Source organism: Vicugna pacos, chromosome 1 (genome assembly GCF_048564905.1).
Source record: "Vicugna pacos chromosome 1, VicPac4, whole genome shotgun sequence".
NCBI classification, from domain to species: Eukaryota; Metazoa; Chordata; class Mammalia; order Artiodactyla; family Camelidae; genus Vicugna; species Vicugna pacos.
In genome coordinates, this window is record NC_132987.1 from 67,147,343 (window position 1) to 67,160,675 (window position 13,333).

At 32.2% G+C, this 13,333-nt stretch overlaps 1 protein-coding gene across 1 annotated transcript in view; it reads right to left on the minus strand.

Moving 5' to 3' along the window:
* Positions 1-13,333, minus strand: part of STXBP5L (syntaxin binding protein 5L) — a 288,793-nt gene that overhangs the window by 181,436 nt on the left and 94,024 nt on the right. The window contains exons 6-7 of the mRNA XM_031680678.2: positions 7,460-7,594; positions 1,296-1,359 (exon numbers count right to left, since the gene is read on the minus strand). Of these exons, the coding sequence (XP_031536538.1) occupies positions 1,296-1,359; positions 7,460-7,594 (199 nt within the window). The remainder of the gene's footprint in view (positions 1-1,295; positions 1,360-7,459; positions 7,595-13,333) is intronic.

Here is a 13,333-nt window from a genome sequence, read left to right on the forward strand (position 1 = left end):
AGATGTGAGACAGATAGATAGGTAGGTAGGTACGTAGGTAGATAGATATAATGGAATATAATGGAATATTATTCAGCCATAAAAAGGAATAAAATTCTGCCATTTGCAGCAATGTGTATGGACCTAGAGAATATTATGCTTAGACAAATTATTCAGATAAAGACAAATACTATATGATGTCATTTACATGTAGAATCTAAAAAATAATATAAATGCATATATATAGCAAGACAGAAACAGACTCACAGATACAGAAAATAAACTAGTGATTACCAGAGGGAAGAGAGAAGACTGAGGGACAAGTTAGGGGCATGGGATTAAGGAATACAAACTACTATGTACAAAATGGATAAACAACAAGAATATATTGTATAGCACAGAGAATTATAGCCATTATCTTTTAATAACTTTCAGTGGAGTATAATCAATCTGTAAAAATACTGAATCACTATACTGCACACCTGAAACTAATATGACAATGTAAATCAACTATTCTTTAACTAAAGAAAAAGTAAATTCTAATGACACCTGATTGGAATCACACTATATTTATGGATCAATTTAAAGAAATTCAGTGTTCTTTTTCTTAACATAGGGGTGACTTGTCTTTCAGGTTCAATATTTATTAGGCTAATTCAGTTTGTATCATTTAAAAATAAAAAACCAAATCTGTACTAAATAATTTATTCAGGTATTTTATATAGTACTCAGCAAAAATTACATGCTTGAAGAGACAATATTTATAATGAATATAATGAAGGTGACACTTTAGATCTTTTCATGTTATCAATTTTGTTTCCTCATCATTAAAGGAAAATTATAAATAATCAAAATTAATAAGGATTATTTCTATATTCTGTGAACATTTTCTACATTATTACCTAATTATCAAATGAAGATTGGCTAATTTATGATTATTTAATATTTGTTATTTATCATTACCATTACTGAATAGCAGGGGTCAATGACTAATGATATTGATAACCATATTGTTAAGTTTAAGCATAGAATATTTTAAAACTAAAGTTGTTCTATATGTTACATGCTTTCCTCAAAATTCCAGAATTAAAAATTTACTTTAGCTCTAGGTCAAACTAATGACTTAATCCGAGACCATTACTAGTGTAAATAATTCACTCATTCATTTATTTGCTAATTCATTCAACATTTTTACTTTCAGATTATACTGAATATTATGAACTGTGCTAGATGTTAGGTATAAAATAACAGTAAGAAACACCTTTATTCAAGAATAAAGAAAATAAATTCAAGAATAATGGTATTGTAATACTCACTTTCCCTTCATCTCTTGGGCTATCACTTAAATGTACAACTGGACCTGGATGAGTCTTTGTGGATCTGTTAAATCAATTCAAAACAGTAATTAAAAAACATTAAACACCTTACCATTACAAGACTGGAACAAAGAAATTAAGATTATAATGGAATACACTCCCAATATTTTGGAGTTTAGCTTAAATTGATTTGAGGTTTTAGTTGTTTTCCTTCAAGACTACTTTTGTTTCTCCTACTAACTCTTAATAGTAGGTCTGTTTAAAAAAAAAAAAAAGAATCAGGTTTAAGAACATAGATCCACATAACAATGAGATTCTTCATTATCTTATATACTTACGTTTTTTGCCAGATCTGGTTCTCTGAAAATTTGAGAATAAAATTTTACTCATACAAATAAAAAAACTTATACAGCCACAAGGCTGATGCTACAAACCTGTTCCAACCAAACTGTAAAGTATATCCCTAATTTAAAATTTGCTTTGACAAGAAATCTCTGTCAAAAGGGAAGTACAGTGGCTCCTTTGATTTACAAAGAGACTCTAGCGATACCATCTTACAGAAAACTGAGCAACTGGGAAAATCTAGTTCACTGGTTACATCTCAATTATCTGACTAAATTTATTCTATTCTAATATCTGGCATGTTTCTTTTATATTTCCTACCTTAACTGGTATCACTGTTGAATATCATTATGTCATGGTTAAATATGATACGACATAGATTTATTATTGATTATTTTTCCACATCCTTTCAATGACTTAATTGTGCCAGATTAACCATAAGTATATTGACATAGTTATAATTTATTTCTTAAGCACGCATGAAAACCATCAAAGATTCTGCATAAAACAATAAGATTTAATTATAGAAACTCTTTGGAATCAGACAAAAGTGACAATTAAGTAACTCCAGGTTCCCCAGATACTGACTACGCAGAGTAATTCAGAGAAATAAATACAGATTTACTAGATATTTTTTACTGGTTTTATCCTAAATTTTCTCACTTAAAAATGGAGATAGTAGTACAGAACCCATTGAATAAGTGTGAGAATTAGAATATACCTATAACATCTAACATAATGCCAAAACATAGTACTCAATAAGTAGTATGTATTATGACTTGTAAATTATCAGAATAATTAGAAATTAAGTTACTATTTGCAATTAGGACATGTGCAAGAAGAAAAAGTAAACAAGGCTTTTTAAAATTTTACAGTTTTTTTGCAGTTCTTCCATGTTTATATGCAATGTATCATTCACATATAAATGCAGTGCATTATTACATTATAAATGCCTCTGATAAAAAACGGTGAATGTCCTTCAATTATCTCTTTGTAACTAATGATGTACAACAAACCATAAATCCTTAACTGTCTCTTGGGTTTGACTGGAAGAACAAATATCAAAGTGTACTCCATGATAAACTAATGAATACATAAGGTGTTTCATATAAAGGGTGTTCAATATCAAAAAAGTTTAGAAAACCCTGAATTAAACAGAGTTAAACATTTTTTCTTTTACAGAACTTCTTAGAGTCATAATACACAAATCATCATTGCAAATCCTCAATATTTTCCAAAATTATTAGTCTATAGAATCCTTTTTCATTGGCCATATTAGGGGAATCACTGAAATGTACTTTGAGAAACACTAGTTAGACTATATGCAAGACTCTTCCATTTAGCTTATCAGACTCTATAAAACACTCAAGCTCAGAAAATAATCTAGAATTAAACTTCAGTTATTTGTAATAACTTTTTCAGACTATAGAAATATTTTCACTGTAAAAAAAAAAAAACTCCGAAACTTAGAAGATATCAAAAGTTAAAAGGAAAAAAATCTCTCATATTATTTCACTGCCTGGATATGTCCATTAACACTGTGATGTATTTTTTCTGACTTTTCCCCTAACATTAAACTTCCAAAAACTACCAAGCATTCATTGCAAAACTTATGGCCATTAGGAATTGACTTAAAAATAACAAAGCAACTGGGGACTATGGGTTCTGTAAATCCCATAAAAATTACTTAAAATAGAATTATCAATGAACTTAAATTCACACAATATTCATCTAAACAATGTCCAATAATTCTTCTAATATCCCTATATATTTATCTTCTTCCCAGTCACTACAATGGCTTCTTGATAGTTTTCTTTGTGGACTTTCTCTTCCTATATCTTAATACTGGTATTCTTTTGTATTCTGTTCTAGACTGCAATCTAGATTATTATATATGGTCATGAATTCAAGAGCCCACAGGAGCTAGGCAGGTATAACAAATAATTCCAATAGGTGAGTAAGAACTGTGCCAAACTGGATAGTACATTACACACCTACAAAAGGAAAGTTGTTAGTCAGTTCCAGTTGATTACTGACTGCCATGAATGAATAGTGGACTGGGATTGTTTCATCAGTAATTTTTTTCATGAACAGCTGGAAATCTAAAATTTTATCTCTACTCTATCAGTTTTTAAATATTTGAAACTAATAATTCAGAACATATTTAAATACTCTGATGGGCAAACAAAACATATCTATGAGTCAAAATTGGTTTACTGTCTACAAATTTGCTGCCTCTTTTATATCCACTCTTCATGTGTAATCTCATATATTCTCATAGCTTCAAGGACCATGTAAATTCTGATTTCATTAGGTTCAGATCTATATTTTCCACTTCCTATCATTCTTCCATACCAATTCCGTTTGAGTATCTTAAAAACGTATACAACTCAACATACCTAATATTGAATTCATTATTTTACTCCCCACCTACTCAATCTCCTGCATTCTTTCACTAAATTGCACCTTATCTAAACAGTTGCTCAAGCCAAACACATTGGGGGCACTTGTAATACTCTATTATTCTTATACTTCCCATAATACCCAAGTATTGCCTCTTCTATCTTCCAGGTATTTCTTTAATATGTCAGCTTATCTCCACTCTTAAATCCACCATAATTTTTTACCAAAAATATAGTCTTTTCTCCTTTCAATCATTTCTGCATACCTGCATTCAGAATAGACTTCCTGAATTAAATTTGGTCAAGTCAATTCTTTGCTTAGCACCCTCAAATCTGGGACCTCCTGGCCTTAGATAAAGTCTGAATGCTCAAACTGACCTTGAAGGGCTTTCATGTTATATACCTTGATTATCTTCTCAGCTTTATCTCTTGCCATCCTTTCCACTAGCTTTTCTAACCAACTAAATTACTTACAATTTCTGTGCATGGAACAAAAAACTCTCACACTCTATCCTTTAAACCTTCCGTTCTCTCTTCCTGGAAAACCCTATCCCCTAATTCACCACTCATCTAAATGAAAATCACACTTCAGATCTCATATATGTAACTTCCTTCATACTTCTCTGAGACCTCATGGCTATATTAGGTATCCTTCTTATGGAATTGCCACATTATATTTCCAATATACTGTAATTGTCTTTTCGCTTAGTCTCATCTTTATCAGACTAGAAGCCCTGAGAGGAGAGAAACCTTGTCTTCCCAGTTTATACTTGTATTCAGGATCTATCATATCAAAGTGCTTAATAAATATATGTGAAAACTGTCAGTCGTATACTTATGACTTAATTCTAAAATTCTAAGTTTTAATCATACCTAGAAAAAGTAGGCTACATTTTTTAAAAAGCTAGGGCTGCCTTGCAGAAATAGCTATTTCTGTGCTATAACCTGGAATATATTTTCCCATTAAAAATTTTTTAATGTCAATTTTGTTTTATACTACTGTTTTACAAGGTATTTGATAAACATCACCATTTCTACAAATATCACAAAGACGGCTTCCAGTTTCCAAATAACCAACATATACATTATAAGAACACGAACTATTTTATAATTATGGGAATTGCCTACAATTACAATTAGGAAACTTCAGTAAAAATAGAAACAAGGTAAAAAAATAATAAAACTTGATTGAAAAGTATTTCAAGAATTTAAAATAGAAATAATCTCAAATATCTCCTAAGGTTATTCTGCATACTTAAAAAATGTACTGTTAAATTTTGTTTAAAATTCTATAAAATAAATGACTCTTCTTAATTAAATTCATATTTTATTATTGTCTCATATCCTTGACACATATTAATAAGTGCCATTCATTTTCTAATGTACTCAAGAGTTAGAAAGCAATTAAAAGACAGACTGTTCTGGGAGACTGGAAGTGGCAATTAAAATTATATCTATCACAATGGGACTATACTTCCATGGAACACACTTTTATAAATAAATAAACCAAGAAATAGTCAGGAGGTAAAGTGACCACTAGTAATTTCTTAAGGATATTTCAAGGTCATTTTCAGAGGCAAATACAACTCTATAAAACACTGGATTTATATAAGTGGTAGATTGCATTCTGAATCACATGTGTAAGATCATATTATGAAAAATAAAAGTGCCTTATTTTATTTCTTTAATATCTCCTAATTTTACCGTCTTTCATAAAATACATTTATAACTCTTCATTAGTCCTGAAATCATGAAGTATGCACTATGGAAATACATACAGCATATAAACCATAGTTCATGTAGTATTAATCCGAATTATGAAAAGGAATTGTTAAGTAAATGAATAAAAAAACAACACTGCAAGAGTGGTGAAATTTTTGATCTGTTTAAATAATAAACTCTTCTTAATGACTTTAGCAGCATTCAACTGAACTGAAAACAAATAATGAATCTATTACTATTTGTACTAATATTAAATTTGTATAAAACCACTATAATTTCATCTCAAATAAAGTAAAATCACAAGGTTCACTTGTATCTTTATCAGTATTCTAAAGGAACATTATGAAAACAAGTATTAAGTTCAGCTCTATTTAATTATTTTATATAACTAAGATTAAAGAGGAAAAAGCCTTTCCCAAATAGCTGGAAAAGTAACTTTTTTGGAGACACATAATTGTCTATAGGATGGTTTTTAAAATATACCTACAGAATATTAATATATATATGAGCAAAATAACTCATATAAATGCAAGCTATAAGTCCATAGTAGTGTGTAACTATTTATCGTACTAATTTTCAATAATGTCGTTAGTCACTTAGTAGCCACTCTGTGGAAAGCACCAAAATTAGCCAAATATGAAGAAAAAGAGAGCAATGAACAAAGGATTCTACCCTGGAGTAGTTCTTAATCTAACGAGGAAGATTTATCATTAATTAAAAAAAAAATGTTAGGATATAATACAAAAGAAATATTGTAAGAATATAACTAGTAACAACCTTCCCTATCAAGTAACATACATGTACACTGAAACATTGGGAATAAGGAACAATAGATTTATTGTAAAGACCAGAGTCAAGTTTCATGAAAATAGACTGTTGGAATTTTGGAGAACAACAACTATGTAACTTAGAATACACATATATGTAAGAGAGAATGAGCCAACCTCAAGTCTAATGTATCTTATTAAGGACTTAACATGAACAGAGCATAAACATTTATTAAAGAAAAATTGTTTTTCCAATTAACACATTGATAAGAATTATTTGTGTATATACTAAAAGATGGCTTGGAATTCCATGTAATTTCACATTTGAGTGATTTCACATTTTACACGTGCAGAAACGTGAATATCAATGCCAAAGTGAAAGTGGTACTTGCCATCAACCACAAATCCAAAGAGCTGTATACATCACAACATAAAAGATATTAATAGATTGCTTCTTCTTGAAACCCAAAATGATAAGTTAATGAGGCAACAGAAGAATAGGCTACCAGCATTTAAAAATATGTGAACAAATCATGATTATTTCTACATAAAACTAACTGTGGGGTCAAAAACCACTTGCCATTCCCACTGAAAGTGGCTATACTAAGGTTGACTATAATAAAATAAGATGATTTCCATGTATAACTTTTAGAATAAGCCTTACTATTTTATCATTAAATTTTGCATACATAACGACCCTTAATTATTTACATTATTTGGAAAGTCTAAAATTAGCATATGTTTATAATACAACATCTATTTTCTAAAGTCTTTATGGTTTTAAATTATTTTAGCTGCAGATGTTTCAAATTAATCATAAATTAATCATAAATTAGCTGTAGATGTTTCAAATAACTGCAATTTGATATATATGTCATATAACCATAGAAATATTTAACCCAAATTAAGTGGTATTCAAGTTCAAACTTACAGTTCAATTGCTTTGTTCCACATGATAACATATCCAGAAAGAATGAAAGATTCAATATTTACAATGTGTGTATTTCCTCTTTCTGTTCCAACATAGAGCCATTTACTCTGGAAAGGTAGATGACAGTAAGTAATTCTGAAAGAAAGAAAATTACGATTAAAGTATCTAAATTTTATGTCTGGTCAACATTATATTTTCCTTACACTTATACAGTGATAGCAATATAAACAATAAAATTTACTATGTACTCAAGTAGCACTTAGTAGAGGTTATAGGATAAATAACAACAGTGTATCATTAAAAACCATAATGATAATAATAGACACTATTAAATAGGTGTCTAACATGGGCATTGATATATATTATTTCTAATTCTGAAAACAGCACTTCAAGACTGATATATAGTTCTGTTTTACAAAGAGGAAACTGAGGCCAAGAATTGTTACTTTTACTTGACTAGGACTGACAGCTAATAGGTGGCAAAACTGGGATTCAAATCCATTCCTGTTTGGTTGTAAAATTACCATCTTTCTACCAAGCTATATTGTTTGCTTATTTCTTTCAGTAATATTCATTTCAAGTAGAAATTAGGTATATATAAAACATAAATTCTAGAGTTCTCAGAAAGTCTGCAGTTTTGTCTACATGAGATGATAAATTATTTACTTTTTATTCAGATATTTGGCATTTAAGTAGTATAAAGAAAACTTGTAAGGTTGGAAATTCACTATAATATTCCCTTTTTTTTGTTCTGCCTACATCTTCACAATGAGCTTTCTGATCAATTCCAGGAACCTGTTTCATAGCCAGAGCAATCATGATTCCTATATATGAAATCTGGGAATTTATGAGTCTTCTATCCACAGCATTATCACTTTTTCTAGTTTGGCCTACTTATGCTCCTAAACCACTCTTAAAAAGCCTTACCCCTTAAAAAGGGGTAAGTTTACAGTTATTCCTTGTCAGAACTTGTGTTAAATCATAGTATTTCCTAGAATTTACTCAGAAGAGGAGCTCATTAATTGTTAGTAGAGCAGGACAGAATTCTGATGTCTGGCAGACAAACCAATTAAAAAAAAAAGGAAATGTAAATGGCAAACTCCAAAAAAAGATTCCATCTTGCACTTCTTCTATAAGAGTGAATATTCAATCTGTCAAACTTACATTTTCAATCTAGTTCATTGACTTTCTCCACACCAAATTTTGTCTATTCGAAAGAAGTATTCTGCTGAAGGCACCTTGCACACTACATCCAAAGAACTAGAAGTCTTGTTATTACATACATATTTACAAAGTTAACTGGTAATCTAATTAAAGTATAGCATATAGGATATTGGACAATTCTGATTTAAGCCTAAAGTATAGAATTGCTGCTGCCAAGAGATTTTTAATAATGCTCCACAGGAAATAAATTGACGGTCATGTTTCTAGGCAATAAATATTGATCAATTTTCAATTCAATTTATGTAGAAAGAGGAAATTTGTTTTTAAAAGGACTTATGATCACCCTTTCTGAATACAGGGAGAGTAGGAAAAAATGTGAATCCCATAAAAGTAGACACAAATATAGAAGTTCTGTTCGAAAAGGAGCAAACTTCAATATTACATAGTCATTTTCCAGGTTAAGAAGAAAAGTCTAAGGACTGCCAGGTTTCAGTAATGAGATCTTCAGCAAGAGGCAAAATTCCAAAACAGACCAGACTGACTGTACAGAATGCACAAGCACAATGGAATACATGAAGGTGATCCAAGCAGAATTATAAATATTCCTTGAACCTATACTACTCGATTCCTCATTCTAATTGATTAGAAACTACATCCTTGATGACAAAAGGCTCTCATCTTATGTCCAATGTCCAACTGCTGGATAGTGGTTAAACAAATAAGAATCCCAGACTTAAACTAAACCCAATAAAAACACCAATCTGAAAAGATAGATGCACCCCATGTTCATTGCTGCATTATTCACAGAAGCCAAGACATGGGAACAACCTAAGTGCCCATCGACAGATGAATGGATAAAGATGTGGTATATATAAAAACAATGAAATCTTGCTGTTTGTGATCACATGGATGGAGCTTTTGCTAAGTGAAATAAGTCAGACAGAAAGACAAGTGCTATATGATCTCACATGTGGTATCTAAAAAAAAACAAAACAAATGAACATAACAAAACAGAAACAGAGTCATGGATATAGAGAACAAACAGGTGGTTGTCAGAGAGGAGGAAGGTAAAATAAGTGAGAGAAATGAAGAGGTACAAACTTCCAGTTACAAAATAAATGAGTCATATAGATGAAATGTATAGCATAGGAAATATAGTCAATAATATAATATCTATGTATGGTGACAGATGATAACTAGGCTTATCACAGTAATCATTATATACAGAAATACCAAATCATTACATTGTACACCAAGAACTAACATAGTGTTGTAGGTCAATAGTTCTTTCTTTTATTTTGTATCTATATGAAATTATGGATGGTCACTAAACTTACTGTCATAATCATTTCATGATGTATATAAGTCAAGTCATTATGCTGTGTACCTTAAACTTACACAGTGCCATATGTCCATTTATCTCAATAAAACTACAAGGAAAAAAAGAAATCGAAACCTAAGGACAACCAATCACAAAGAGCAAACCAGGCTTTCCCAAATAAATCAACTACTTAAGCTACAGCCAATCAAATAATTCCTTGCTTTGCTTTCATGTCTTCTTATAAAAGTCTTGCCCCTGGCACCTAACTGTGGAGCACTCCTAACCACTTCTAGTTGGCACTGCCCAATTCAAATTTTTGCTCAAATACACTCTTAAAATTAAAAAAACGCAATGTGATTTACTTAAGATGATTGACACAGGTGAAATAGAGGGCATGATTACACTTGTGCTGTGCATTTGACAACCCTAGTGACCATCAAATACCCTTTGGAACTTAATTTATTGTACTTAATAGTTACATTTTCATTTATAATGTATTTCTATCACCACCACTTGCAAGATCAAGGATTTTTTTATTATATGTGAGCCTTGGAAAAATAATATTGTTCCTATATCCATATTCACAATCTTTCATCTATAGTAAATCATTAAGACATTCTTAGTCTCTCATGCATCATCCATTTTTTCAACTTTACATTCTTTATAAAAAGCACTGTCTTGATTATAACACCCTACTCTATTTCCTTCAAAAAGCATAACGTCTAATAGGAGAGATAAATCAAATTGACAAGAAAAATAAAAGTAAAATGTGTTAATTACTATAAAGACTTCAAAGGATGGAGGAATTAATTTCTATAAGGGAAATCAAGTAAAGCTAATATAGAAAACTATTTGAATTGGGCCATTAAGGATCAAATAGCTCTGTAATTTGATATATATGCTACGTAGCATATTAAATAAATAAAATATGTTTCTCAAGCTTAAATAATAAACAGAACTTTAAAAAATTTGCTGATCCTCATTTTTTACTTTTATAACTTTAACTTATTTATAGAAATAAGATAAAATCCTCACACTTATGGCTCTTAACATACACATAAAACAAAAAAAATACAAATTAAGTACAAATACATCTAAAACTAGAATTCAAATGATATTAATTTACATGACAGATAAATTTTCACAAAAATAAAATAATTTCACAATATGGATATGGCTCTGACTGCGTAGGTTCTTTTGAATTTATGTCCATACTTATTCTGTGCTTCTCTTTCACCACTTGCCTCTGCTTGAATAACTTTAAGTTCTGTTCCACAGTACCACAATACATAATTTTACAATCAACTGGCATGAACACATAATACCTGTGCATAGTCCACTTCTATATTTTTTATTAATCTATAACAATTAAAATACTACTACTTAGTGCCAACATAATCATAAATGAAAATGTAACTTCACATATTGAAACTGTATGGTTTGATGACTACAGAAGTTCCTTTAACATTTGCTGTAAAGCTGGTTTGGTGGTGCTGAATTCTTTTAGCTTTTGTTTTATCTGTGAAGCTTTCGATTTCTCCAACAAATCTGAATGAGAGCCTTGTTGGATAGAGTGTTCTTGGTTGTAGGTTTTTCCCTTTCATCACTTTAAATATATCTTGACACTTCCTTTTGGCCTGTAGATGTCCACTAATCTGTCTTCTAGTTCATTGATCTGTTTTTCTGCCTCATTTAGTCTATTCTTGGTTCCTTCTAGTGTGTTTTTCATTTCAGTGATTTTACTCTTCAACTCTGTTTGGGTATTCTTTATATTTTCCAACTCTTTCCTAAAAACTTCACTCTGTGCATCTGTACTCCTCTTGAGGTCTCTGAACATCTTTGCCGTCATTACTTCAAACTCTTCCTCAGATAAATTGCCTATCTCCTCATCACTTATTTCTTCTTCTGAGAGTTTATCTTGTGCCTTGGCCTGGGAGATATTCCTCTGCCATCTCATATTGTTTATCTATTTGTATTTTTAGGTAGGTTAGTTACATTTCTCGACCTTGGAGAGGTGACCCTCTGTGGGAAACATCCCATGCATCCCAGCAGTACACTCCTCTCATGTCACCTAAGGACTAGGGTCCAGCGGTCCTAATGTAGAGTCTGGCCTATGTTTGTGGATACCTTCCACAAGCTTTGGGATTGTTGTTTTCTTATTTCTGGTATCTGCCCCTGGTGGATGAGGCTAGACTAGAGGCTTATGCAGATTTCCTGGCAGGAGGAGTCAGTGCCTGCACACTGCTGGGTGCTCAGTCCTGGACCTCTGGTGGGTAGGGTCATGTCTAGAGGCCTTTGTGGCTTAGGAAGTCTGCTGATGGGTGGGGCTGTTTTCCTACCCTATATGTTGTTTGGCCTGAGGCTTCTCTACAGGCTGTTGTATGGGGTTAGGTCTTGGTGCTGATGACCAATCAAGATGTCAGCCTCCAAAAAAGCTCATGTAGATGAACACTCCCAGAAAGTCCACCACCAGCTTTCATGGCCCCTGGGTGAGCCATAGCCATCCCCTATGTCCCCAGAAGACCCTCTAAAACCAGCAGGCAGGCCTGGCCCAGTTCCTATGAAATCACTCCCTCTGCCTTTGGACCTGGTGCACTCGAGACTCTGTGTATGCTTCCCAAGAGAATGAAGTCTCTGTTTCCCCCAGTCCCGTGGAGCTCCTGGAGCTAGGCCCCACTGGCCTTCAAAACGAGACGTCCTGGGGTCTCTTCCTCCTCCCACTGCCAGAACCCTGGGCTAGGGAGACTGATGTGGGGCTTAGAACTCTCACTCACGTGAAAGGCCTCTGCAACTTAATTATTCTTCAGCTTATGGGTTGCCCACTGTGGGGTAAGGGGCCCAATTATATTGCAAGTATGCCACTCCTAACATCTCACTGTATTTCCCTCTTTATGTTTCCAGTTGAAGATGACCTTCTTTGCTAGGTTCGTCTTTTTTTTTTATGGTTGTCTAGCAGTCAGTTGTGGTTTTGTTGTAGTTGTGAGGAGAGGCGAGCTTGTGGTCCTACCACTCAGCCATCTTGGCTGGAAATTCCTATGAATACTGTTTTAAAACTCTTTCTGGGTGATTTGATGCACAACCACAGTTAATAATCACTAAATTACAGCAACAGTTTAAAACTTTAGTATAGTTAAATATCTCATTAAAATTATTCCTAGATTCCAGCCACACAAATTGCGACTCCATGGATGTGGGATGGAACATATGACTGATATTTTAACAAGTATCATCAGTTCTTGCTATTCAAAATGAAGTCCACAGACCAGCAGCATGGATATCACCTGGAAGCTTAGTAGAAATTCAGAATCTCAAACCTGACCCCAGAGTTGAAAACTGCATTTTATGAAGAAACCCCAGGTGAGTCACAGACATATGAAAGTTTAGGAAGC